The 27,945-nt window shown below is 49.4% G+C and overlaps 3 protein-coding genes across 12 annotated transcripts in view; 1 reads left to right on the top strand and 2 right to left on the bottom strand.

Annotated features, from left to right (window-relative positions):
- The window catches only part of LAMB3 (laminin subunit beta 3), a 190,462-nt gene extending 165,081 nt beyond the window's left edge, over positions 1 to 25,381 (bottom strand). Inside the window, exon 1 of the mRNA XM_069544248.1 lies at positions 25,297 to 25,381. The gene's annotated coding sequence lies outside the window, so the exon portion shown is untranslated. The remainder of the gene's footprint in view (positions 1 to 25,296) is intronic.
- TRAF3IP3 (TRAF3 interacting protein 3) lies at positions 26 to 23,353 on the top strand. Of its 9 annotated transcripts, none has more exons than XM_069544252.1 (16): positions 28 to 251; positions 3,962 to 4,366; positions 6,349 to 6,493; positions 6,640 to 6,703; positions 6,964 to 6,988; positions 7,244 to 7,273; positions 7,366 to 7,461; positions 13,899 to 13,970; positions 16,179 to 16,319; positions 16,439 to 16,576; positions 17,718 to 17,853; positions 18,690 to 18,752; positions 20,247 to 20,306; positions 21,395 to 21,531; positions 22,353 to 22,466; positions 23,069 to 23,353. In XM_069544252.1, exons 2-16 carry the CDS (start codon positions 4,022 to 4,024, stop codon positions 23,159 to 23,161), a joined length of 1,659 nt encoding a protein of 552 aa, XP_069400353.1. In that variant the 5' UTR covers positions 28 to 251; positions 3,962 to 4,021; the 3' UTR covers positions 23,162 to 23,353. The 9 variants fall into 9 exon arrangements, with proteins under 9 accessions (XP_069400355.1, XP_069400353.1, XP_069400351.1 ...); XM_069544250.1 differs by having other exon boundaries at positions 17,604 to 17,853; XM_069544254.1 differs by lacking the exon at positions 20,247 to 20,306 and having other exon boundaries at positions 26 to 251.
- C12H1orf74 (chromosome 12 C1orf74 homolog) lies at positions 23,339 to 25,384 on the bottom strand. 2 transcript variants are annotated; one of them, XM_069544262.1, is made up of 2 exons: positions 25,297 to 25,384; positions 23,339 to 24,433 (listed from the first exon to the last, which is right to left on the bottom strand). In XM_069544262.1, the coding sequence occupies exon 2, from the start codon at positions 24,336 to 24,338 to the stop codon at positions 23,547 to 23,549; it is 792 nt and encodes a 263-aa protein (XP_069400363.1). In that variant the 5' UTR covers positions 24,339 to 24,433; positions 25,297 to 25,384; the 3' UTR covers positions 23,339 to 23,546. The 2 variants fall into 2 exon arrangements, with proteins under 2 accessions (XP_069400363.1, XP_069400364.1); XM_069544263.1 differs by having other exon boundaries at positions 25,213 to 25,297.
- Between the last annotated feature and the right edge of the window lie 2,561 nt (positions 25,385 to 27,945).

The following is a 27,945-nucleotide window of genomic DNA, read 5'->3' as shown; positions in this document are numbered from 1 at the left end:
AGGCTTCAAGGGTTTAGGGGCCCCTCCGATCGTGCCAGAGAGCAAGAGAGAGGAACTGGGGTGAGCAAGTGCTGTGGCTTTGTCTGTTTCCTGTTTCAGCAAGGCTGCTGTGCAAAAAGACCAGGAAGGGAAATGCTCAGGGGGCCCCGAGCCATGGATTGAGATCTTGCCCCTTTGGAGACCACAGCCGAGACCTGCCCAGGAGCTGGGATGCTTTCCTGAGCTGCTGGGGTTGGAGCCTGGGACCTCAGGTAACTGAGAAAGAGAAGGCTTCTGCATCCAGGTTGGGGACCTCCAACTCTGGGGTGGGGCGGAAGACGCTGTCTGCCAGCTTCCCTGGGCTGAATGGGGAGACCCTGTCCACTCCGGTGGTCTGAGTGTTTGATGTGGGGAACCAGGGAAGTGTCCCGTGTCGGTCTCCGGAGGCCCGGCTCCCAGCGTCCTCTGCTCCATCCATTGGATGAGATGAGCTGGGAGTCAGACGACTGAGGATGCAGGCTCCCAAGGACAGGCCGTACACTTAACAGCTCCCTCCCCACAGGGACCCCGTAGCACGCAGCTGCCTTCCCAGCGGCGTGGCTGCAGGCCCTTCGCTCCTAGCTCGTGCTGAGAGCTCTGGACTAGGAAGGTCTGACCATTCACTCACGCAGGAGGCCACTCATCACACACGCAGCCGGGAAGTAGGAGCCAAGACCGGGAAGGGCAGCGACAAAGCACTGTCCGGTGAGGGCAGCGCCCTGACCTCCACGGGGGCACCGAGGACAGCCCCCCCGGGCCAGTACCACCTCTTCCCAGAGCTCCAGCTGAGGCCTGTCAAGCTGCCAAGGGCTGCCTGGGCAGTGGCCCAGTGACCTCTCTTTGAACCACACGGGGAGCAGTTCCTTTTTCTCCCACAGCCCATCTCTGTCAGTCAGCCGTCCACATGGCTGCCTGTGTTTAGAGCTGATCAGAATAGTTGAGACCTGCCGGAAAGCTGGGATGATTCTACCCAGCTGTGCCACACCAAATCCCCCTGCTGTGAGAGTCTGGGGTCCGGAGGGTCTCCTCCTTCCCTGAGGAGCCTTTTCTACTGCCACCCCCAGCTTGGGCAACAGGTGTCAACGTCTGCCCCCCAGGAAGTAAAGCAGGGCAGCCACGTGTTTCAACGAACCTGTGCAGGCAAAGCTTGTACACTTATCTCCCCTCCCCAGCCCTCTGCTCTTCACAGCTGGAGGAGGCGGGAGTGTTCTCCCTGGCCTCCTCTACGAAGCCTGAGGGATACCCTGGAACCACACAGGGAGGGGATCTAGCGCCCCATCTTTTAAAGGTGGGAGGCAGACAGGCCGCACACCAGTTCTTCACTCTCTCCTTTGCCTTTCTGCCGGGCCTAACTGAGATGGTGACTGTAGACCACAGGCAGCCCTTTCTCCCTGTAGCCCACACCCAGAAATCAGATGAACAGAGCAACAGTAAATATGGTCTCAACCCGGGACCAGCATCCCTTCCGTGGGGTAAACAATACCCCTCAAAGAGGAAGGGGGCGGGGGGGGATTGGAGGACTGGGCATTCTGGGTCCTGGAGTGCTAGGTTACCTTGGAACCTCTGTCTTATAGCACTGAGTCTTCAATATCCAAGATCCGGAGGACGGGAGTAATAATAATGTTATTATAAAAAGCTAACATTTATTGTGTGTTATGTCCCTGAAGCTTAGCATGCATTTTCTCTTTAAGCCTCATAACCTTAGGAGGCAGGTTCCCACTTTACAAATGAGGAGACAGAGACACAAGGACAATCAATAGTTTTTCAAAAGCACACGAGTGGTCAGCAGCAGGGCCAGGACAGGCATCCACACAATCTGAGCCCACAGCCAGGGGTCCTCGCTTCCCCTATCTACGGCAGAATAACCAGGGCCGATGGCCTGGGACACCACGAGCATAGCTTCTGACTATGGAGTTTACCTGCACATCCAGTCATTCTTAATGTAATAGGAATGGGCCTCTCAGATCCTTTCCTAAGCTTTAAATGGAGAAAGTGGTAGGTGGGACGTGAAGGGGACCCTGCAGAGTAGGAGCGAGGAGGAAAGCCTACAGAAAGGCGAGAGGCACCCAGGGACAGGATGAGCGGACGGGCACTGACAACTTCACAGTTCTGCTGGGGTTCAGCGCTGCCCGAGACCAAAGGATGTCCCCTCCATGCCTGGAGAGTCAGGCACCGGAGAGCGGACAGGGCCTGACCACGAAAGACCCCCCCACTCAGGGTGTGAGCCTGCCCCACCCATGACCCCCGAGAAGGAATGGCATGATCACAGAGAGAGAGCAAGAATCCTGCAGAGAGTTCCAGACTGAGCTGGGAGGCGCAGAGGCGTGCCAATGATAAGGGCAGAGAGGCTGCTACCTGTTGAGTCTGTCTGACCTATAGACAGACCCAAGGGGCCAGAGCGGGCAAACGCCTGCAGGCTGAAGCTGAGACACCCTTCTCTGATCTATGATGCAGGAACTAGGTTCCTAAGGCAGTGGGGAGTGAGGCCGTGGATGGACAGAAGCAGCAGCTGTAAGGGGAAGTCCCCCTCCCTTCGTGAGTTTCTGGGCTGACTCCGGGGACCAGTGGAGACAGGGACCAGAATTTCCAGGGCTCAGAATCCAGCTCAGCCAAAGTGAAAGTCGCTCAGTCACGTCCAGCTCTTTGCGACCTGATAAGATTATGCAGTCCATGAAATTAATTCTTCAGGCCACAATACTGGAGTGGGTAGCCATTTTCTTCTCCAGGGGGATCTTTCCAAACCAGGGATCGAACCCAGGTCTCCCACACCGCAGGTGGGTTCTTTACCAGCTGAGCCACCAGGGAAGCCCTGAGTCCAGCCCAATTTAGCCAAGCTGCCCGAGGGTTCTGGGAGAACAGACAAAGTGGCACAAGGTAGGCAAGGGAGAGTAGGAAAGACAGCAGGGCACAGGGCAGGAAGGAGGGGCGAGGGCTGGGGGTGACGTGAGCAAGGTAAGGTGTGAAGGCACAGCAAGTGTGGCCTCTGCACCAAGCCTGGTTCCCTAGGCACTTCTGGTTACTGAGTTTGCTTTTTTACTTCTGTTTCATTTTTGAAACACAGCCTTATTTAGGTATAACCCACGTGGTTGCAGAAGACACAGTCTCTGGACTAAGGAAAGCAGGCATGCCGCCACACTTAGCCCTAACAGGGAGGGGATTCCAGAAAGCAAAGGGACCCTCTGCTTCAAGAGATACAGAGCTGAAAGCTCTGAAATGGCTTTTGGCCAGTAACGGACAGGTGCCCAGCCGATACTGATTTGGGTTGATCTGAACCTGAGAATCAGAGCTCAGTTTATTGGGCCAGGAGTGGAATGTCAAGGGACCGATGTCAGGACCCCACGCCTGGAGGCAATAGTGCAGGGTTTCCCTCCTAAACCATGCCCAGAGCTAGGCTTGAGAGCCAGCTGCTAAAGGCGCTGCTCAAGGCTGCACCTTGCAGGGTCTGGCTGTCTGTCCAGGGCTCGAGAAAAGTCACTCGCCTATTAGTACTTTAGTAACTAGGCCAAGAGAGCATAAAGATGCTGGCCTTCCTTTTAGACTGGGGAAGAGGGAGCCAATTTAACTGCTTCTCTAGAAGTTCCTGGAAAAGGCACACGTCCGCATCCGCCATCCAAAGGGCTATAGGCTTTTGGTGATTTTTATCAATTATTTCTCATGTTCCCCTAACTTGGAGGCAGGCTGAGATGTTTGGTCAAGGAAGAAGTGGCAGCCAGAGGAATCTCGCCACTTTACAGAAGGGGAGGCACAGGCCAGAGAAGAGCAGAGATTAGTCGAGAGACTGGACCCAGAAGTCCCGAATCCCCGCGTGACATGATCCCCGCCTCAGTTTTCAACCCACATGTATGGGACACGGTGCTATTTCTGCCCCCTCATCTAGAGAGGTGGTCATTTTTCTGCCCATCTCCTGACCCCTCCCCTTTGCCTCCCTCTTGGCACTGGGCAGACCCGGGCAGCTATTCCAGGAACTGGAAGCCAAGCAACAACAGGTGCTCGGGAGGTCATCATGATCGGCCCAGACCCCAGGCCTGCCCCTGGCTTGGCCCGGTGGGCTGAGAGCTACGAGGCTAAGAGCGAGCGCCGGCAGGAGACCCGTGAGAGCCGCCGCTGCCGCCCCAACGTGACCACTTGCCGCCTGGCGGGGAAGGCCCCGAGGACCCAGCAAAGGGAACAGCTCCGGAGAGCACGCCAGCAGCAGTTTTTCAGACGGAGGAACCTGGAGGTGGAGGAGAAAGGCGAGGCACAGAGCCCGCCAGCCAGGGAGCCAGGCCCCTCCAGGAGGACAGGCCAGGCCACTGACCTCAAGGAGCCCTTGTCTTGGGCCAACAGGATCTCTTCCCCCAGACAGCAGGTGGGCCATGTTGAGGGACACACTGCTCTGGAGCGGGTGTGCTGCGGGAGCAAGGCAGCAGCCTTGCTGCCTTGGGTGGGCTCAAGGTCACTGAAAACTGATTTAAATGAAGCCCCTCCTTCCTCAGTCATCATAGAGTCTCCCTTAACTTGTTCTCATGTTTTTCTTCTTGTGGATTTTTTTGGGGGGGGCGCAGGATAAGAGGGGTTTGTTCACCTACTTTTTATTGTTGTCGTTTTGCACTTGCCTTTCAGGAAAGAGAAAAATAATTTCACAGCTGATTCCTAGTATTCATTCCAATTCAGTCTATCTAGATATATCCTCTACAGCAGTCATTCATCCTCGTTCAACAAACATTCACTCCGTGCTTATTGTGGGCCAGGGACACAAGCCAGATCTTCTTAATGTCCTGCTGGAATCTCACACACACACACACACACACACACACACACACACAGACACACACACAGATACACACACACAGACACACACACACACACACACACACACTTCTTGTCTCCATTCTTCTATAAGGCGGCTGTATCACCCTCCTTCTCTCGGGCCATCCCAATTCTACTAACTTCACTCACCTAAGGCCATGTCCGGTCCAGGAAACCTTAGCTGCCCTAGCTTCTTCAGGCCACCTCTGCTCTCTGTGGTCCTTATGAGGCTATAAATCCTTGAAGACTGTGTAACTCTTATAGGGCCCATCAGTCTGGCCTGGGAAGGAACAGTGTTGACCAAAAAATCTAGGGTATGTTGAAATGAGCTCAGCTAGCAAACCATCTGTGTCTTCCTATCCATACTGTGAGCACGTGGACAGTGGGGACAGGTCCTCTAACGTCCCTGGAAGTGCCTGATATTGTCCCGTCCCCAGAGTAGTTGTTCTATCAGGCTTTCTTAGCCAGCACATCTGTTATTCAACACAGGAGGTGCTGTTCAGAAAAAGGATCCTCGAGTCCAACTGTAAAAGAAAACCAGTGGTGTACTTTCTAAGGCAAGAAGGTTTCTGAATCTTTCATGGAAAAAAAAAATAATTTTAAGGAGAAAAAAAAAAAAAAACACAGTTCCCTAAAGAACTCCTCCTGAACCTGTCATTATGTAAGATTGAGACTTAATCTGCATGATTAGCTACCACAGGCATTCCTTAGCCTTTTCGTGTTACATTATAAAGACAGAATTTCTTAGACTTTAGTTTTAGTTTGTAAGAAGAAAATATGTGAGGCTAACTGTGGCGACTGCTACACACTCCTCCCTGTTGCTGGCCTACTTTCTCCTCAGCCATCTTCCAGCTGGCGCTGAGAGGAAGGCGGTCCTCTTCCCTGAGAGGAAGGCAGTCCCCTCTAGCATATGGAAGGCACCCTGGCGACCATCTACTCCGAACTCGTTGCCACACAGACAGGAGCCTGAGACCAAGGAAAGGCAGGACCTGACCCCGGTCCCCCTCACTCTCTCCTCAGACCAGTTCTCTTTTCACAGTGTCATGCTGGGGGCTTTGTAAGGGGCTGGGATCATGGTTTTGAGAGAAAGTAACAGGAGACCCGGTGGCTCAGCTGGTAAAGAATCCGCCTGCAGTGCGGGAGACCTGGGTTCAATCCCTGGGTTGGGAAGACCCCCTGGAGAAGGACATGGCTACCCACTCCACTATTCTTGCCTGGAGAATCCCATAGACTGAGGAGTCCATGGCGTCTCAAAGAGTCAGACAGGACCGAGTGACTAGGCCTTTATGCTTTTAACTGGAGACCAGCCCCGCTCCCCATCTGCCTGGCCTGAGGAGGAGCTGATCCCACCAGCCAGGACCAGTGAGGGCAGGAGCAAGGGGAAGCTTGGGGCTGTGAAGGCTAGGATGGGTTCCTTTCCTCTGGTGTTCTGGACCCGAAACTTAATCACTGGCTCACCTTTCTGCAGTCAGCCGGAGAACCCTGCTCTAAGACGCTCTCTCTAGGCTCGCAGCAACACCCCCCTCCCCACTTGCTTTCCAGGTGTCAGGGACCAGTTCTGAGGTCTTTGCAACCCAACACCCTCCTTCAGGCGCCTGGAGGGATCCAGCTGGCCACCACCCCACCCAGGCTAGTGGCCTTCCACCACAGGCCTCTCCCATCAAGAAGGCACCCAAACACCACCGTGGTAAGAGCCTCCCACCCTCACTGGGGCCTGCAGAGAATCCTGCCACAGCTGTCTCAGCTCGCTGGCAGTGAAGAGTCCCTACACCTCCCCACTTCCCTCACTGCCTCTCCCAGGCCTCCTGAATCATCTTATCCCCTCCCTCTCAGGCACTCAGACAAAGGCAGGAGAAACACAGTCAACAATCAAGAATGATGCCAGTCAGCAAACCAAGTGAGTACCTTTCATGTTCCTGGCCCCAGCTCCCCCAAAGCCCATCCATTCCTCTCTTCTAAGCTTTCACTTGAATACCCTCCCCCAGAATTTTGTGGAGTGGAACACAAGGAACTTTCACATCCACCTTAATTAAGAAAAAGGAGGGCCTTCCCACCCTATTGGCTCTCCAGAAGAGATGAGAGAAGGAATCTACACCCTGCCTCCTGACACGCCTGTTTCTTTAATCCACTGCCATTTTTGTTTTTCTTCTCTTCCAGTTATGGAGTTGCAGTTCTAGATAAGGTAAGGAAATCCTCATGGTGGAGGTGTAGAACCACATGGCATCTAATCTTCTTCAAGGTCCAGAATTCATTGGTAAACTTAGCTGGGATGGCTGGGGCATCCTCTCCCTGGATGAGCACAGACAAGGAAGCCTGGAGGGACCCTGAGTCCCGGAAGAAAATTCACTTAGCACAAGCCAATCCTGGCTCAGATTCCATGTTCTAGGATTTCGGGAAAGCCACAATCTTCTTAAACACCCTTTTTCTTTCTCTCTAGGAAATCATCCAGCTTTCTGAGTACCTCAAAGTAAGTAGCATGAACTTTCCCCTTAGCTCCTCCATCTGTCTGCTCACGTCTCCTCCAGGTTAATTTTAACCCACTTGCATTTTGCCCCTCAGGAGGCCCTACAAAGGGAGCTGATTCTAAAACAAAAAATGGTGATTCTCCAAGACCTACTGTCTACCTTGATTCAGGCCTCTGACAGCACTTGGAAGGTAAGGGAAACCTTTGTTTGAACAAAGCTCGGGGGCTTCTGTATGTGTCCATCTCGTTCTTCTTTCCATACCATTGCAGCAAGAGAAGGAGCTTTCTTACTACGGAAGATGCCGAAGGTAGGGTTAGACATCCAACATGTCACAGTAGATATATGGGAGAGCTTGGCTGAATCCAGGGTCGTCAGCTGAGGACCATGCTGCCACTCACCCAGGGAAGACCCAGAATCAAAAAAAGGCCCTCCTTTTTTTAATTTGTTGGAAGAAACAAAAGATGGTCTCAATACAGTTCCTGTTACTGACTGTGGTAAATATCAACTGTTTTGTATGGAATTCATATCAATATTAACTTCAGCCACCATGTACCTACTTCTCGCCCCAGACATGAATGTGAAAGCAGGAAGGGACCTAGCGATTATCTAGTCTAATTTTCTCATTTTGCCCATGAGGAAACTGTCAGGGAAGTCAGGTGACTTGCTAAAGTCACAGTGCTAGTCAGAGGCAGAACTGGAACTAAATTGAGACCTCCTGATTTTAGTTCATTCATTCAACAAATATCCACAGATCACGTTCCCTGCACTGAGCACTGGAAATAATGAGATTAATCAGACAGGGTTCCTGCTTTAGAAAGCTTGTGGCTTTCTCAGGGAGACAGATGCCTAAACAGTGAAGAGATATGAGAAAGAAAAAAAGCGCTTTCAGGATATGGTAGAATACAAGGGGAGAACCAGGGAAGTACTTACAGTTATATTTCAAGGCATTGACTATCCATATTGTATTTTCTAGGCAAATGTGACAACAAGAACTATATTCTGGTCAGGGGATACAGCACAGGCAAAGAACCAGAGGCATGATATAGTCGCCAGCTTTTTATTATCAGGACACCTTTATATTCTTTAAAAAAGTATTAATATCCAGGGGCTTCCCTGGTGGTCCACTGGTTAAGACTCTGCACTTCCAGTGAAAAAGGGTACAGTTTCAAAGCCTGGTTGGGGAGCTAAGACCCCACATGTAGCATTATTATTAAAAAATAATATTAAAATCCAAAGAATTTTTTCGTTTACCATTTAGAAGTGAAAACAGGAATTTTAAAATATGCACTAAGTTTAAAATAACAGTAGACAGACTACATGGGAACTTAAATTATAGACTGTGTGGAAAATATTTTTAAATAGTGAGAGAAGTAGCACTGCTTTATACTTATGCGAGTATTTTTAATGTCCGAACAGAGGACAGCTAGACTCCCATGTTTGCATCTGCATTCAATCTGTTGTTAATACATTGTTTTGTTGAAATATATGAGGAAAATCTAACCTTACACAGAAACACAGTTGGAAAAGGGAAGACCTTGCAGATCCTGGATTCCCGGGGGTCCTTGGACTCCACACTGAAATTCCTAGACTGCAGTGTTCAAGCAGTTTGATGCCACCAGAGCAGAAAGCCACAGGTGTACAGATAGAACACACAGGCCTCACAGGCCTCTGTGAGCATCTGATCGTCCACACAGATGGTGTGCTTAGAAAGCCAGCCCACCCGGGACAGGCAGGCGTGGGACAAAACTGCGAAGCCTGCAGTGACGTCAGAGACCTCCAAGGCTCAGCCAGCCCTCTTCCCGTCGGTCACTGTACCTGGCTTTGGGTGTCTGTATTCAGGGCTCCTGCTGCTTAAGGAAGTGGTTTTCGTAGCAGAGTAGTTCCCTGAGACAGACAGCTGTGCATGCCAGGTGCTTTCCGGGGCTGAACTAAACTGAGACTGTCTCATTCGTTTATTCAACAGACGTCTGATAAGTCCTGACTATGTGCTGGGCTGGGTGCGGCAGGCACAAAAGGCAGTAGATTTCCCACAGCAGCCAGGAAGAGAAAGACAAGTCATAAATAAACCTAACTGCCGCGTGCGCAAGCTGTAACAGCACTTTCTACCAAGGGACCCAGACAGAAGAGAAGGGAGCAATTCCTCTGCCTGTGGAGGAACAGGGTAGGCTTCAGAGGCAAGGGGCCACTTCAGTTGCGTCTAGGACTGAGGACTTTACCGCGACAGACTGAAAGTCGCTCACTCACGTCCGACTCTGCGATCCCGTGGACTACACAGTCCATGGAATTCTCCAGGCTACAGTACTGGAGTGGGAAGCCGTTCCTTTCTTCAGGGGATCTTCCCAACCCAGAGATCGAACCCAGGTCTCCTGCATTGCAGGCCGATTCTTTACCGGCTGAGCCACGAGGGAAGCCCAACAAAGACAGAAGCAGGAATGATGAAGGGGGAGAGAAAGCAGAAAGGATAAGGGTGCTTACGATAAAGCAATCTAAATGACTACAGGCCTGGGAGTAACAGAGCGTGGGGCAGGGCCAAGGGTGATGGAAATGAAGGGATTGTGTCAGAGGAGCTTCAGAGAGAGGACCTCTCTAGTATTACGGCTCTTAAATATTTTCTGCTGAATAGGGTATGTCGAACTTAAATAGTCATGGATTCCCTTTTAAAGGACAAGTGTGTGTGTGTGTATCATGAGAATGCATGACACCCCAGTCTGAGAAACACTGCTGCGGGCAGTAAGCAGGGTAGCAATGGGCGGCGCTCACCTCAGGTCTGAAGTCCTACACTTAGCAATGTCCGCCCCATCCTGAGAAGGAGCTTGTCCAGTAGCTGTGGAGCTGTGCTCGCTTAGCAGCATATGTACCAGGGACTTCCCCTGCAGGTCCGGTGGTTAAGACTTTGTGCTGCTAAGGCAGGGGGGTGAGGGTTCGATCCCTGATCAGGGAAGCAAGACCCCACACGGCCAATAAATAAATAAGTAACACAGCCGCTGAACTGAGTTGAAAGCGATGGATCAGCTCTGCGTTTTAAATGGTTCTCTGACAACAGCGAGCACTCGGGCTCCGAGGGGGTGCAGGGGTGGGGAAAGCTCTCCTAATATCCCAGGTAGGATACAACCAGAGCTTGGGGGCAGGGAAGATTTACTGGGAGACATTTCCCAGGCAGACTCGGAAAGCAGTTTCTGCTCCACTCCACACTCCAACAGCAGGGGAGGGTGCAGGGGTTCCTCCAGGGCTGTGGCTTACTCCCTTCCTCCTTCCTCCCCAACTAATACTCACTCTTCTTGTCTTCTTCCTCTTCACCAACCCTCAGCTTCCTGTTTTTAAGAAAAATCACCTCAGATTTTCAGTTAATTGCTCTTGCTTCCCCCCAAACAATTCACCCCCTTTCTTCAGCAGAAAGAAAGTCTCAGACTGCAGTACTGGGAAAAAGTAACGAGAAACGTGTGGCCAGAACAGGGTCTCTGACATTCAGCTACATTCAGGCCTTCGTTTCCATTTGGCCTCCCTAATTTAAATGCCCAGCTTCACAGGTAGCTCCCTGCAAACTGTTAGAACACTAGGGACCAGCTCCCTCTAGTGCCTCCAGCCTCCAAGCTGACGCTGGGCCTTTTGGATGCGACAGGCCCTGGGGCACTGCAGCGACTCCTGAGCTGGGTCCAAGCTTCAAAGCAGAAATGGTTCGGGCGGTAGAGAAAGCGAGCCCACAGTATTAGGCAATACAGGCCCGGAGCAGGGCACACTTGGGTTTTTAGTTCTGCAAACTGAAACTGAGATCTTCAGATGACAGTGCAGCGGGGGATTGGCCCTAAGCAACCTCTGCTAGAACACAGAGACGAGAAGTGGGCTGGTGCTTCTGCGGTGAGGTGGTGGTATTTCTGGAGAGCAGGTCAGAGGCAGGGGAAGCCAAGCAGAAGCAGCAGGAGCTGAAGCCCGCAGACCGGCACCCAGGTGCGTATGGCCTCCACCTCATTCCCTTTTACACCCGGGGCTACTCTGCTCTCTGAAACCCAGGTTCCTGGGATGCAAAGCCCACAGTTGGCCTGTAAAAAGTGCTTTTCCCCCATACTGTTACCACTGGGCTTCATACAGGGAAACCTAGGGCTCAGATCAGGAAATTGCACACCCCATCTGCAACAACTTGGCTGCAACTTTCCTGCCTGGCTTGGGGAGTCGAGGAAGGCAGAGCTGAGGGCCAGAGATGTGTTCAAACCTCAGACTTGGGTGGCCCTCCATCCCCACCAAAGAAGCTAGCCTGAATTGTCTTCTATTGCAACGTGAATGGAAAAGTAATCTGGGGTGCGGCTAACATACAAACGCAGCTGGAAGAGGCAAAAATATTGGATTAAAACCATACTAAGGAAGGAGAAAGGAGCTACCCAGAAAGAGTAGGAGCCTGGGGGAAATGTAAGAATATCACCAAGGACTTGTTTTCTTCCCAAACTATTGCAAGATAAACCTTCAAGCTCAGTGGGTTTGACTGCATTCTGCATAGTAAGAGTTTGTTGCTCAGTCACTCAGTCGTGTCTGACTCTTTGCGATCCCACGGACTGCAGCACACCAGGCTTCCCTGTCCTTCACTGTCTCTCAGAGTTTGCACAAACTCGTGTCCACTGGGTAGAGAAAAACAGTCTGACAACCTGAAGTGTGGAGAAGGAGCTGGGGTGCCGAGTGGAGGGAGTCGATTTCAGGACCCTCGGATTAACAATGAACAGGCCACTGAGGGGAGTGACTTTTCCTAGTCCCTCCAAAGCCAGGAACAGTGGAAGTCTTTGTCCATCTCTTTTATTGGTCCCAAAGCCCTGTGGTTTATTGTAGATGCCAAATCCCTGACTCTCAGCTCTCACACGAGACGTTTCGAAAAACATTAATAGCAGAAGGCAGTTTGAAAAATTATTTTTGGCAAAGCCTTCTTGCTTTTGCAAGACCCAGCTGAGGAATACAGGAAGCAAAAAGGCAGTGGTGGGGCGGGGGTGGGTGGGTGGGTCGCCCCTTGGCTCCCTAGGTTAGAGGAATCAGCCAAAAGATCAAAACAGGAGCTGTGAGATACCACTTCCTGCCCCTCCCCCACAGGTGCCCTGAAACTCGCTGAGGGGACAGACCACAGAACAGTCTCCTCTGGCAAGTAACAGACCAAAAATGGTCCAAGAGCGGGAAATGGCCAAGCTGCACGGCTGAGGGGCCCTGGCGACTCAGGCCTGAGGAGAAATGCAATTTCTAGACCTCACAAGTGTCCCACCGGGCCTGGCTGGAACAGCCCAGGGAAAGGCTATGAATTGGCATCCACAGCATGCCCCCTCCTCCACACACACACACAGACACACACAGCCCAGGGAAAGGCTATGAATTGGCATCCACGCACGCGTACAAAACCTGCCTTAACACCCTTTCTCCCTTTCCTGCTTTCTTAAAAGAATTTCTCATCTTCAGGGGTGTGGCTGTGGGTATGTGCGTGTGTGCATGTGTGCATGTGTGTGTGTCCAGGAGAGGACAGTATTCACTTGCTAGGGCTGGTGTGTGTGTGGGGTATGTGTGGGGTGTGTGTGTGTGTGTGTGTGTGTGTGTGTCCAGGAGAGGACAGTATTCACTTGCTAGGGCTGGTGTGTGTGTGGGGTATGTGTGGGGTGTGTGTGGGGTGTGTGCATGTGTGCATGTGTGTGTGTCCAGGAGAGGACAGTATTCACTTGCTAGGGCTGGTGTGTGTGTGGGGTATGTGTGGGGTGTGTGTGTGTGTGTGTGTGTGTGTGTGTGTGTGTGTGGCCAGGAGAGGACAGTATTCACTTGCTAGGGCTGCTATAACAAAATGTCACAGGCTGGGTGGCTTCACCAACAAGAATGTGTTTCCACAGTCCTGGAGGCTGCCAGTGCTAGATTAAGCTATTGACAGGGCAGATTTCTTCCGAGGCCTCCCCTTGGCCTGCAGATGGCCATCTTCTCCCCGTGTCCTCACGTGGCCTGCCCTCTGTGCATCCTGAGGTTCGAATCTCCTCTTTTTCTGAGGACACCAGTCATACTGGATATGGGCCCACCCTAATGACCTCATTTTACCTGAATTACCTCTTTAAGGACCTTGTCTGCAAGTACAGTCACCTTCTGAGGTACTGGGGGTTAGGATGTCAACATATGAATGCTGGGGGGGGGGGTGGACAGGGGCGCACAATTCAGACCATGTCGGGGGTAAGGGAGGGAATGCATGTCCCCCGCGGGAGGAGAGACCCCTTTAGTCTCACTGGCCTTCAGAAGTAAAGGACAATGCACTAGACGGAGAGGAGGTGAGGAGTAGAGGTGCCTAGACAGACGGGGAGAGAGGTGATGAGGGAAGGAAAGGGGAGCTTAGCACCTTTCCTTCAAACAGGCCCCTGCAATGATACCCTCAGCCATGTGATAGAAAACCTTGAGGTACACAGGTGACTTTGGGGAGCAGTCTGATCCTTCCTTCACCTATTCCAGAGAAAGAGGAAAAGATGCTCTTCTTTCCAAACATCCCTTGCCATCTTTCCCCCTCCCCACCTCCTAAAGGAGCTCAGTTCCACAAACACTGTTTACTATAGGCAGTAGGCTGGGAATACACAGCAAAAGTCTCTGCATGCTATATTTTGGCCCAAACTCACTAACTCATTCCATTTGTTCCAGGGCCAGCTTAATGAAGACAAATTAAAGGGCAAACTGAGATCCTTAGAAAACCAACTGTATGCCTGTACCCAGGTAAGCATTCCGGAGGGCGCCTCTAGCCCAGGAATCTGAAATTAAGGGAGACAGTGCTTGAACCTCAAGCCTACTCTAGAAACGTCACCTGCTAGAGATTAATGCACACATCCTATTCACCCAGTTCTGGCCTTTACCATTTTCACTTTGGTCTCCAATTCACTCTCTCTTCCTCTCCCTTTTTCCTGCTGTCCTTCCCTTTGCACCCTGGGAAAGGAAGCCCAGCACCAGCCCAGCCAGCTCCAGGGAAACCTTGAGAATACCTGGAAAAGCAGGAAGAGGCCCTTGGTAAAGATTCAGCTTATCTGGGCAGCACTCCACAGGCCCTAACTTTAGAAGAGATGAATTAGATATTACAGTGAAGTCTCGCAAAATGATTTTCATCCCATGGGCAACTTCTATCTAGCACCAATCCCTGGGAGCAAGCAAAAGACTGAGACTCCTGGCTTTCTGTGGCATTGTTATCCACTTCCAGTAATCTCTCGATTGCCCTGCTCTTGGATTATAGGAGATAGAAAAAAATAAATCAGTTTTCACACTCAAGAAATGATAGATTTCTGACAGGTTAAGAGAATGAGGTGGACTAACTAGACTGCTCCCACTTGATGTTTGGAAAATAAGGTGGCCGTGTAGTTAGAATTTTTCAGGGGAACAGCTTTTCTAGTCTATAGGTTTGCTGATTCACTGCTTTCATTTTTGCAGCATGACCTACTTTGTCAGACTCTTAACTAAATAATGCCAAACAAGCTCGTAAGAAACTGACATACAATCCAGGATGCCAGTCTACTCATGTTCAATGGGGAATAACGCTGGCCAGTGACCAGCACGGTTAAGCCCAATAACCTGGACATAGGATCTCAATCAATAACTTCTGTATCTGGCTTCTAGTGACAATTCCAAGAAAAGACCCACTCAATATTTAAATCCAGTGGAAATGATTTCATAATGAACTCTAAATTTGCATTATCTAGACTATCTCTTACCCAGTTGGGTAAGCCAGAATCAACAGTAATAGCTTCTGGCTTTCCCAAAATCATAGGGCATAAAAATGAAAACCATGGGAAGGGCAAGTGAATCTGCAAAGCTGCTCTGGTGTCTTTTTGATCTTGAAGCCAGGTGAAATTTTTAAAATGCTAGGGTATTAATGTTTAAAATTTGAGATTACTGAAGATTGTTCAGATCACTGAGGCTATAAAAACAATTTTATTTTTTAAAAAATGCTCCCTGCCTCAAAGGAGTTTACAATCCCTTAAAAGAGGCAAATAAGTCAATGGATTAGAAATATAGATACTATGTGAACACCAATAAAACTACCTAACCCATAAAGAGTTGGGGGATAGAGCTGGTTAGCCAAATTTATCAGAATTTTTATGATTCTTGGGCTGAATCTTGCATAAGCAGAAGTTAACCAGGTGGAAAGGGTGGGTCAGGATACTCTAAGTAGAAGCTTTATGGGCAAAAGCAAAGGCTGAGAAGCACAGTGCTTAGGGGACCTACAAGCAGTCCAGCTTGGTTGGAGCAGCATGGAATGAAAGTCTCGGCTTATAAGTAAGAGCCATGCCAAGGAGTTTGAACTTGAACTTTAGAACACTGGAAACCAATGAGATTGAAGCAGGTTGTGACATGATCAGGTAGAAGTTGTAGAAAGAAACCTCTAGCTGCAGGACTGAAAAGAGTTTAAAGGGAGGCAAGACTTGAAGATAGGGAGACTATATAACCCATATAATAGTATTACTAGAGTCTGAACTAAGGAGGTGGCAGTCGATAGAGGATACAGGCACGAGCTGTTAGAGAGGCTGACTTGACAAAGCTTGATAACCAACTGATTCCTTGGAGAAGGTGAGAGAGAAATCAAGGATGACTCCCTGCTTTCGGGTTTGGGGGACTGGGTAGATGATGCTGCTGCCCACCGAGATAGGAGCAGGTTCAGAAAGATGATTTCCTCTGGGAAACGCTGGATGTCAAGTGCCTGTGGAAGGCCCCGGGGAGAATGCTCAGTGTGCCTGGGGCAGCTTATCATCCCCACTCACTTCTCACATCACCTGAGGGACTCTCCCTGCCCGCCTCCAGCTTGGAAGGCAGTCCACTAGATTACTGACATCTCTGCCTTGTGGGCAAGGACCGATTTCTTTTCACTTCTGCATCCCTGCTCAGGGCTTGGAACACATTAGCTCCATGTGTCTTTGTTGAATTGCATCCAATTTACAGAAATACTCCCCTTGGGGAATGAAAAAGGTGCTATTAGAGATGGAAGACCAGAAAAACAGCTATGAGCAGAAGGCCAAGGAATCACTGCAGAAGGTGCTGGAGGAGAAAATGAGTGCAGAACAGCAACTGCAGAGCACACAGGTGTGGGGATGCCCCGTGGTCCTTGGGGCTGGGAGCCTGGGGCGGTCGGGCCGCAAGGGAGCAGTGGCACGACTCCCTGGAACCCCCGACGCACCTCCCTCTCCTCTGGTCTCCCTCAGCGGTCCCTGGCTCTAGCCGAGCAGAAGTGTGAACAGTGGAAGAGCCAGTATGAGGCTCTGAAGGAGGACTGGAAGACCCTGGGCACTCAGCACAGAGAGCTGGAGAGCCAGCTCCATGTGCTTCAGTCCAAACTGCAGGTACCAGGCCCTGGGGGCAGGGAGCAGGGGAGGGAAGGCAGGATTTAGGGGAGGGAGGTGTCAATAGCAGTGACAAGAGAAGATTCTGCTCAGCTGGGAGCCCCAAATCTGGGTTTAGCGAGGATGTCTACACTGCTCATGCAAACCACCTAAGTGTTCATTGGAATGACAGCATCCAAATGCAAAGGGCTAGACTGGAATATTCCTCAGCCTACTGCCACACCCCAACCCACTCTCTGCACCCCATCCCAGGAGGGCATCCAGTTCAGAAATGCCCGCTGTTGGCACAGAACAAAAGTCACCAGTTTACTTACAGGTTGAGTATCAACTCACACATCTTGCCAATGTGTTTTTTAAGCCATTATAGTGGATTCTTGGATCCTCAAGGGTTTCACCATTTCCAATCTGTGTTACCTTGGAGAAGTTAACTAACCACCTAAGCCTCGGTTTCCTCATCTGTAAAATGAGGATAATAATAGTATTCTATCATAGGACTGTTCTGAGGATTAAGTGAGGTAATCCATGCAAAGCACTTAGCACAATGCCTTGCACATATAAGCCCTCAATAAACATTAGCTGTTGTTTTTCATCAATTTTACTTAGTTGGATTGGAATTCTGAGGACCCACCTTTACTGAAGCACGGATCTAGGCAACCTATCAAAGCGATAACAAGTAAATCGTCTTATCACAGGAGAGAACCTCACTGGCCACTGCCTTCACTGTTCTCTTCCTCAAATCACCTACAAGGAAACTCTCACGAAGTCCATTTCCTTTTCAGCCTTAATTCTTTGTGAAAAATGAGCCTACCCACTCCGCCTTGAAAAAATCGATAGCGTGAGAATGAGAAGTAAAGACAAAGTGAAGTTGTCTAGAAAAGCGATGATTCGGTATTCCTGAATGTGGGCATTTATCCAAAGGAATCCCTTGTGAATATCAAAAATCTCATCCCTTATTGGTTGTTAAGCATGAGGAATAGAGCACACTGAAGAATTTTAAAACTCTTCCTATTTTTTCCACTTCCCTCAGACTCCGTCTCTGTTACTCTACAATCTCCCCAGTTTTCTTCCTCCTTGGGATCTGCCCGCTGCCTCCACCCTAGCTAGCGCTGACCTGCCTGTCTGCCCCTCCTCCTCCCACCAGGGAGCAGACAGCAGAGACTCACAGATGAACCAGGCCCTACGACTTCTGGAGAGTGAGCACCAAGAGCTGCAGGCCAGGATTGAATGCCTGCAGGAGGACAGAGACCTGTGCAGCTCGGACACCCAGCACCTACAAGGTACCCATCCCCCTGGAGGCTTTGGAGGCCTCTGGGGGCCCAGAAGAAGGGGGCTTGGCTGGAAAAGGATCAGTCTTTCATTTGTTTGTTTGGTTGACTTGGTGATTTCATTTTACTCTGACAAAAAGGCAGGGTTGTTTTAATCATCCAAGACCAAGACAGAAAAGATCCAGCCTATCCGTCTAAGCCAGAGCACAGTTACTCCCATAGCAGTCACGTGCCAAGACGGCATTCCTAATTTAAAGGGAAAGGTCAGCAAAAACACCAAGCATAGAAGTTTCCCAGTCAACGGCCCCTGTCAGCTGAGAGGGGACCAAATTACACACACATGCTGCTGTGCTGTGCTGGGTTACTCATTCGTATCCGAGTCTTTTGCAACCCCATGGACTATGGCCCACCAGGCTCCTCTGTCCATGGGATTCTCCAGGCAAGAATACTGCAGCAGGGCAGAGGGGCTGGAAAAGAATACTGGAGCAGGTTGCTGTTTCCTACTCCGGTATTGTTCTGAACAATACTAGGAATGTTCCTGACCAGAGATCGAGTTGGCATCTCTTGTATCTCCTGCACTGACAGGCAGATTCTCTACCAATGGGCCACTTGGAAAACCCTATATACACAAACAACCCGTAACTCAGCCCACTGTCGATCCAGATGAAATCCAAGGCAGCAGGGTTCTGGTTTACCTCTTCAGAACTGGGACAAGCAGAAGAAAGAGCAACTTCCACTTGACACTGGTCAGAGGCCATGGGCTAGACAGCATCTGTTACTAATTTCCAGCCTCAGGGGTGAGCTCTTTAGGTCTTAGGTTCTTCTATTTTGTTTTGTTTGATTCTCAGATCAACTAAAGAGGTCAGAGGAGGAGAAACTCGCCCTGGTGACCAAAGTACAGCAGCTGCAGAGTAAGTCCCTTTCCAGATTCTCAAAGTAGCGCAGGTGGCTTTGTGGCATTCCTGGGGCTCCTGCCCCACAAAAGGCATCCAGAGAAGCGACGGGAAGCCCAGTCCTTGGCATATCCTCTACCTCTGCTTGTCCAGACCCTCTTCCTGGGCGGTGAGGTCACGGACAGTTCTTCCCAAGTTCCACATTAGCCTCTGGCATTTTTCGTTTGTTTCTACTTTTCTCCTCCTTGCCCACAACCACCACCTGCATTTCCCCCAGAATTGCAGATTTCAGAGTTTTCTAAGGTCCTTCTTATTTTATATATTCTAATTTATTATGTACATTTGTCACACAGACCTCTGCCACTGGGAATGGTTCAGAAAATAAGCTCAGTCTGCTTCCCAATTACATGTCGAGGCCAAAGAGGAAAAGGGGTGTTTCCAAAGAAAAGCTGGCAATTTCTGAAAAGCCAGAGAACCTGAAACAATGCACAGCTCTGCTGGTTGCCTCCCACCTTAACCTCTGACGCCCCCGACAGAGAAGTTTCATGCAGAGAGCAATGAGTATAAGAAGAGCCAGGCAGCCTCAGGGGTCAGGGAGGGAGGACACCAGCAAAAGCTGGGCTCCCACACAGTCGGGGCTGAATGGGCAAGTCACTTCAAAATCATGCCTTTATTTATTCAGCGCTTATTTACTGAGCCCCTACCAAGTCCCAGGCACAGAGACACACTCTGAGGATATGGTAATGAACAGAACTGGCATGGTTTCCTCCCTAATGAAGCTTACATTCTAAACAAACACTACAGTGCAGTATGGAGTTTCTATGAACAAATAGGCGTCAGGTATTAACAACTGCTATAGAGGAAAAAACACAGCAGGTTAAAGAGAAACAGTTGCTATTTCACACAGGGTCAACTGGGAATGTCCTTCTTCTACGGTAACATTTACACAGAGATTTAAAGGTACATGGTAGGAAGAGATATAAGGAGGGTGTGTTCGTAACAAAGCACCACAAGCTGGGTGACTTAAAGAACAGACATTGGTTTTCTCATAGCTCCAGAGGCTGGAAGTCTCAGATCAAGGAAGCGGGCAGGGTTGGTTTCTTCTGAGGGCTCTGGGGGAAGGATCCATTCTAGACTGCTTTCCTTGGCTTGGAGAAGGAAATGGCCTTCTTCTCCATCCAAGAAGATGGAAATGGACACCTTCTCCATCTCTTCACGTCTTCCATCCATCCGCATCTGTGTCCAAATTTCCCCTTCTTGTAAGGACACTAGTCAATATTAAAATAGGACCCTAATGTCCTATTTTAACTTGGTTAAAAGAACCTATCTCCAAATAGGGTCACATTCTGAAGTACTGGAAATCAGGGTTTCAACATAAGAATTTGGGGTGGGGGGGAGTGACACAATTCAACTACAGATGGGAACAGAATAATTAAGGTCTCAGCAAAGTTCTAAGAAGACACTCTGCAGTAAATGCGCTAGCACAGACAAGTTCCTTGTGTTTTCCAACAGGTCTGCTTCAGAATCAATCCTTACAGCTTCAAAAACAGGAGAAACTCTTAATAAAGAAAGGTCAGCAAACTTCTTTCCACAAATTCTAAGATATTGCTCTTTCCTTGCCCTCCTAGAGGCAGAGGGATGGACTATATGACCCTGTGTCGGGGACTCTTAAGTCAGGGAGCTAAAGGAGCACTTTAAGGACTGACTCATCATTGGCTCTGAGAACACTTTAGCTAGTTAACCTCCTATCCTGAGAGGTATATAAACTATGGAAAGGATTTCTATTCCCTCTGAAAACATACATCTGTACCTGAACATTTCAATAAATTGATTCTAAACTCAGGATTTTATGTCAATTTTTACCCTTGACTTTCCAAACCAGATCCAACTTCCCAGGTAGAAACTATGTCACATACAACAGTCACCTCACTCGCAGTCCTCAAGTCTGCTGCCTCAGCTTTCTGAGAACTCACCAAACATCTGGAGAGGGCGAAAGCTCCTCCCTTACTCCCTGCATGTGGCCATTTGTTTTCTCATCACAATCACTGGGTAAAACATAAAGCAGGAAGCATTATGCCCACATAGGATGGGTAAGAAAATGAAGGTAAACGAAGGTAGTTGGTCGTACAAATTAAGGCTACAGCTATGACAACAATCCAGAATTTCTGACTCCCAGTCCAGGGCTCTCTTCACCAAGATGCAGACTGCCAAGGGGCTGAACAACCAGCTTTAACTACATGAAGATGAATTCTAGGCTATGATTGCCATTCTCACCATTTTGAAACAAGGACAGAAGGAAAATGAAGTTATACTGGAGCATCCAGCAAACCCACCAGACTAAAAGATGTGACATGCAACCAAAGAAACGAAATAAGCATTGTCTAAAAGTATCTGGCATTACGCAGGACTAACGATGCAGAGAAAAGATACCAACCTTGCCCTCCAGGGGCTCCAATTCCAGCTCTCTGTCCAGGCTGAGCATGATCCCAATGAGAGTTCTTTAAAAATCAGAGCACTGCCAGCCACGCAGCGTGGCCAGCAACAGGCTCTTCCTTGTTCCCCCAGTCCTCTTCCCTCTCCCCAGAAGGTTCTCTCGGTGTCAGGACCCTTCCTCAGAGGTGTGGGCCTCACTGTCATTGAGAATCTGGCTGCTTTTTTAGATCAGGCTTTGCCTGTGAGGAGCCCAAAGCCCTCCCATAACGAAGTGGAGCCGGAAGGTCCAGGGAAGGAGCAAGACTTGGATTTCAGAGACGAGCTCCAGAAGAAAACTCTGCAGCTTCTGGCCAAGGAAAAGGAGGTGAGGTGGTGACCTCAGACAGGAGGGACTCATCCTCCAGTAACAGGGAAACTGCTGGAAGTCAGTCAGACAGCAGGTATTTCAGAGCTGAAGTTGTGACTAGATGCCTGTAGGTATTCCTTTGCCTGTATAAAAACATCTTCACTTTCAGCTTGTCAATCTTTTCCTTCTTTATACCAATCTTTATTCGAAGTTTTACTAAAGAGGTACTTTTCAGAAAGTCAACCTAAACTCAAAACACATTTAATAAAACACATTAACTCCTCAAACTCTGTTGTACAATGAGTATCTTAAAACTTTATACAGGGTTTTAGTTTTGTTTTAGTTTAGTTTTAGTTTTGTCTTTTAAATAACAAAACTCTTCCTACCTACATACTCACAAAATACATATGTCCGGAAGTATTCACACGCAACTCGTTCCCCTCAAAAGACGCCTGCACTAAGATCACTTCCAGGTCATCTGTGCCGTAGGAACTTCCCTTTTGTGTGTTCCTATTTAGAAAGCACTTGCACAACTATCACACACAACCATCACGTGTACTTACACGTATAGCACATAATATAATACGCATTATATATGACATATATAATATGCATTAATGTAAAATATGCATTTAAATGAACACATTATGGATAAGCTAGGCAAGACTGTCAAAAGCCAAACTGAAAGCTCTGACAAAGGCTGGGACGGGAGGATGGCGGTGAAAATGACCAATGACTGACAAGGTAGCTTACACAGGGCCTTCTCCTCTACCGGGGCTCTGTCCCCGCCAGAACTGTGGTGATGACCTTGTGTGACACTGTGGTGTTCTCCCCCACAGTGCAGAGAACTGCATTCGGAACTAGACAACCTCAGTGACGAGTACCTCTCCTGCCTGCGTAAGCTGCAGCACTGTCGAGAAGAGCTCAGTCAGAGCCAACAGCCGCCCCCCAGAGTAAGAGTCTAACCTCCCACAGAGCCCGAGATGATGGCGGGATGCTCCCTCCCTCCCCCAAACCTTGCCCGTAAAATTGCCCAGCCCCTGCCAACATCTGACCGGCCTGCTCCGTTCAGCTTGGTTTACACTGTACTGACAGTATAGCAACCATGAATAGAAACACTGGCTCATGCCTCCAAGCCCAATTTTCATGGAACTCTTGAGCCTGAAGGGAAAAACTTACTACTCGCTAAAGTATGAAATGGTGTACTTTCAGTCTATTTTGAGCGCAGTGGCAAGAACAGAATGAAGAAAGCAAGAGGAACATAAACAGAGAATAATATAATTTTGCTCAATTATTCTCCACTTTTGACTTCTATCAGTTTTTAAGTACCTGGCCCCTGCTGGCTGTGGTTTGCTGGTGCACTGACCTTTGGTAAAGTGATTTTATCCCAAGAGAGGTGGCAAAGTGACAGACAGTGGTATAAAAAGCTTTCTCTCCTCCACCAACCCAAGGTTTCCTACTGGGCTAGAAGGGGAAGGAGGAAGATTATTTTCACCTGTATCTTCTCTGACCAACCCATGTCCTCTTTCTCTTTTCTCCCCCTCCCTCCTCACAGAGACAATGCGGCCAATGGCTCCTGATGCTAATGGCGCTGATTGCTATAGCGGTGGCAGTGATGCTGGCCAATAAGGACAGCTTGATGCTCTAACTGGTGACAGCTGCCCTGGGTGAAAATCAGGAACAAGGAACTCAAAAAAAAAAAAAAAAAAAAACCCCAAGAACTCAGGTTTGGGTACTTTAAGGTCTGGGTTTTCCCAACACAACTAAGATTTTTGACTATTTTTTTAACCTGCTGTAAAAATAAACAAATAAATTTCACCTGATGGTCTGTCCCGAAGAACTCTGTTTATTCCTGAAGCATCCCGGTCTACTCTCCCTAGTACAGTTCAGCACAGAAATGATAAATGGATTACAGTATTCTTCCCTAGTGTTCTCGAGATACTCGCAATTGGCACTTGAAATGATTCCCATTTGCCATCCCTGACCTACAGCTGATCATTTACCAAGCACCTTCCACACGGGAAAAGTTAAAGTCAGAGGGCCACGGCTGGCAGTGTGACTACCTCAGAAGAGATGCTGAGGTCAGCAAAGTCATTTTGAGTCCTACATCGAGTTCTAAGGTCCTTCTCCCAAGTATTTAAAATGTCCCTCAAGGACAGGAACAGGCTCTCTGGCACACTAAAGGAATACAGCAAGACTGGTGGTTGACAGCACAGCCATGAGATCCGGGCAGTGAACACTCGTAGTGGAGTCTGGGCTAAACAGTTGTCCTCTACTTGGTTCTCGTGAAAAGTATAGGGGACAGGATAGCCCAGGAGGATCCCAAACACAGTACAGAGATTCCAGGCCGAGGAACAAAGCCTGCTGCAGGAGATTGCCAGGGATCGGTCCCTCTGCAACCCCTGCAAATGTGTGATGATCTCCGCCACGAGGGCCTTCAAGTCCTGAAGCTGGTCCAGGGAGCAGACGGAAGGGTAAGGTTGAGAGCCAGAAACATCCACAAAGGCTACACTACCAAGCAGCACCTGCTCCAAATGTCGACGCACATGCTCAGGATGGACAATCAGGCTGTTCTCTGCAATCTCAAGGACGTGAAGCCCCTCAGTCGGGAAACCCAGGCCCCGCAGCTTCTCCAGGTAGCTCTGGATTTTGGCTGCCCCTGCAGAGCTGCAATCGTACAGCAGAGCTGGCTTCAGTCCCCTGGCCACAGCCAGCACCTCTGCAGCGAGATGAAGACAGACGGCTCTGGGAGGGCCCCGTCTCTTTCCCATGCCCAGGGTCTGCTGAGCAGCTGCCACCAGCAGCTGAGGACTTGGTGTTGACATGAGATCTGGTAGCGACAGTAAGCAGGGACTTCTTAACTAGTCACAGTTCCCTCCCCTCGGCTGCTTCTCTGACCTCCAGACACTTGAAGAAGGGCCTAAAAACAAAGCAGGGGATTATTAACACCAGCCAGTGACACGGCAGGAAACCTGCCAACAGCTTTTCCTTAAGTCTTAGAGCATCTTCCAGAGGTCATTTTCCCCTCTGCTTTGGAATGCTAACCCCGCCCAGACAAGACAGGGTCACCAGTGCTACTTGATTTACTCGTTGACTTGAGTCTCCATCAGTCCCAAATTCCTGCGTCTTTCTGGCCTATCGTTAGATTTATATTGTAACTGCTGTCCATCATAAGTTTGACTTGCTGTAATTTTACTTTCTCTGCTTCAAACTTAAGGGAGCTTGGGGCAGGGAAGAGAGAGAGCAGATTTGAGAAAAATTCTGAGCATTTCACCCAAAACTGCCTTCTGAGGAAAGCTCTGGGTTTCAAAGGCACTCTTTTTCATTTCCAACTCCTCCTTCTCTTCCAGCCAAGAACAGCTGTAAGAAAAGCAATCTAATTAAACACACACTAGAATGTGGCCTACCAACCATCTCGCTGCGTGCCTGCTCCGTCCGGTCCGACTCTTTTGACCCCACGGACTGTAGCCTGCCAGGTTCCTCTGTGCTTGGGATTCTCCTAACAAGAACACTGGAGTGGCTTGCCCTGCCCTCCTCCAGGCATTGGCAGCCAACTGGGAAGCCACCAAGCATCTCACCGAGACATAAAAGTAAACAAATGAAACCAGCTAGAACTGCAAGAAGGTTGCAATTTAACTTCTGACGGTCCCGCCTTCCCCTACTAATGGACATTTTCGGACTCCGGGACGATGGGCTCACCTCAACCCCCACGCCGTTTCGTGAATATAGCATCCTGACTTGTTAAATGAGGCAGAGTTGTCTCTCACACATACTGATACCTACGTTCTTCTACTTCCGCTGCAGGCTCGCGGGCTCAGGAACTCCTTCCAGTTTCCTGCCCCTTGGCAGGAAGGCCGTGAGGCCCGAGCCCTCACCAGCAACAAAACTGGAAATTCTTCTCAGCATGTGTTTGTCCTTCACTGCCTCGGGGGCCCAAGTCGGCGAAGTCGGCCTATTGCGCATGCCCGACACAACCCTAGCTCCGCCCCCTTCCCTGACGTCACCCAGTCGGCTCCCGCGCCTCGCGTTAGAACCACCCAGCCGGAAGTGTGGGCGCCTGAGGCCCAGCCCTTTCCGGCCAGAGAGGCGTTGGCCCCACCCGTCAGCGTAGGAACGGAAAGGGGAGGAGTGGAGGAAAGCAGGCGCGTTAAGCTGGTCGTCTGCCGCCTCTGCCAGCGCCCCGCCGCTTCCCCACGTTGTGTATTATTAAGTCCAGTGTCCCACCTGACCCGGAGGACAGAAGCGGAGCACGCGCGCCGGAACACCGTTTGATTTGTTTATGGAGAAATTCACTTTCCAAACGAAACATCTCAAGATTAGCGACGTGCTTTACAGATTTTTACTTAGGTGGTGCTGTGCTGCAAAGCTTTTTTTCACTCTGACCTGCCTAAGCCCTGAATCTGAAAGTCTGAATTCCGAGAAGTGGGTGGACAAGTGTCCTGGCCAAGGTTCGTCATCTCTAAATAGGGCGTGAAGGGCATGAGTGTTTTCGCTCCAAACAGCTGTGTGCTATGTATGCTTCTAGGCCCTGGAGGTATTGGCAGCTAAGGAAGCCGACCAAGAAACCCACCTTCGTGGAGCCCAGGCTGTAGGAATTCCGTTTGCTGACTTAACATGAAAAATGAGAGAGATGGAGAAGCTTTTCAATCAGGTCATTAAGAAGAAAACGTTATTTCACTGAAAGGTTTACCAGCGATATGACCCATACCACAAAGGGGAATAATTTCTTGGGAAAAATTCATATCTAAAGAGATGCCCCAAACTTGTTGATACACGAGCACAGCAGAGGCTAAAGGGAACTGCGGGCACCTACCCTGGAAGTTTCACTCCTGGCTGTACCTTGGGTCTTCAGAAGAGAAGACCACTGTGGAGTGGAGGCGTGGCCAGCTTGGAAGGAGGACCGGCTTACAGGGCTCCCATTTTAATGTTCTTAGCTCAGAGGGCGTCAGAAGCAGAGTAGAAACTAATTTTAGAATTTTTTCCCTCCCTGCCTTTATTTTCCCATAGTAGTTAGCAATCAGTCTGTAAAAGGAGAGACTTATGTAGTTCATTCATTTATTCTAACAAATATTTGAGAACATACTATGTACCAGGTACTGTGCTGGGACTGGCATCACAGTCCAAGACACCCAGTCCTTACCTCCAGCAAGTTTGCAGTCATGCAGGACACAGATACTGAGCAATTACAAGGGAATTGATTATTCTGAAAGATAAGTGTAGGGTACTCTGAGGACATAGAGCCAGGGACCTAATTATATGACAAGGGACCAGCCCAGATCCAACATTTGACCTCTCATTTATACCTACAACTAGTTTTGGGGGTTTTTCCCCCAGTGAGACGCCATGACAAATCTTCATGCACCATTTCACCTCAAGGTTGGGAGGGAAGAAATGTTCTTTTTTTTGTTTTGCTTATCAATATGATGTGGTTCGTGTCCCAGACCACATTCAGGCAGTTCCAGAGTCTGCTTTTGAACAGGACGTGCAGATCCAGACTGTGGCCAACCCAATGGGGAGAAGGGTGGACAGTGAAGAAAGCAAAACGCTGGTGACAGCGCCTGAAGGCATGGAAGTAGAAAACACCAAGGGAGTGTGTGGTGGAGCAACCACAGAGACAGCAGACTGAGTCTCCAAGAAGGGACACCTGGCAGCAGCACCAGAGAGGGAACACTGAGGGAGACCAGTGGCAGCCCTGCGCGCACTCTCCCAGCCTTCTGCAAAGGATAAACAGCAAACTCTGCTACTGGGTTAAGGCCTCATAAAACCACTCATTCATTCCTCTGACATATTCATAAGCTTTTCATTACAGTCACATACTAAAAGTTCAGTCTTTCTTGGCACCTAAACACTATGCTCTACACCCTTTGCCAACTCACATTTTCTGGGCCCTCATCCAGATAGGCAGCCTGTAAGCATCACATAGAAAAAGGGGACAGGCCCGGCCCAGATCCAACAGTTGTCCTCCCAATGTATTTACTGTGGATTTTTTTTTTTAACTTTGAACTATGCAGACACAGAGGCAGCCAGATGTCAATTCCAAATCCCTCACTTCACCCACTCAAATGCTCCCAAAGTATAAAATTTCTATACCTTGCATATTTCATGGTCTCTAGAAGCCCAACTTCTGCTTTCAGTTGAGCACTCAGATTTCTCTTGGTCATACTTTAGTAACAGTAGACCTACTAGGTCCCTTAGAGAACCGAAAACCACAGCTTAAGCATTCCGAATAAACAAGTACCATTGCTACTTGTAATTGAGGGGAGCTTATGGTTTTTGAAATAAAGCTAGCCCAACTTTTTAGCTAGCTCAACTTCAGTACCAAGTAGGAGGTGGCTTTAAGGATAGCAGAGCAGACATGGACTTGCTTAATACGATATGGCCCAAAATAGGCATCAGCATTCAGGAGGATTGGGGCCTGCAACCAGAGACTAG

This window comes from Ovis canadensis, chromosome 12 (assembly GCF_042477335.2).
Source record: "Ovis canadensis isolate MfBH-ARS-UI-01 breed Bighorn chromosome 12, ARS-UI_OviCan_v2, whole genome shotgun sequence".
In the NCBI taxonomy this organism is placed as follows: Eukaryota; Metazoa; Chordata; class Mammalia; order Artiodactyla; family Bovidae; genus Ovis; species Ovis canadensis.
The sequence above is the reverse complement of the archived record's forward strand: the minus strand, read 5'-3'. Positions and strand labels throughout refer to the sequence as shown.

Excerpts from the sequence above, each read along its gene's own strand:
- TRAF3IP3 (XM_069544250.1), top strand. The coding sequence starts at position 4,022 with ATGATCGGCCCAGACCCCAGGCCTGCCCCTGGCTTGGCCCGGTGGGCT. Across the intron at positions 18,753-20,246 it reads CAAAGTACAGCAGCTGCAGA|GTCTGCTTCAGAATCAATCC; the intron begins GTAAGTCCCTTT and ends GTTTTCCAACAG. Across the intron at positions 22,467-23,068 it reads GCCAACAGCCGCCCCCCAGA|AGACAATGCGGCCAATGGCT; the intron begins GTAAGAGTCTAA and ends CCCTCCTCACAG.
- C12H1orf74 (XM_069544262.1), bottom strand. The coding sequence starts at position 24,338 with ATGTCAACACCAAGTCCTCAGCTGCTGGTGGCAGCTGCTCAGCAGACC.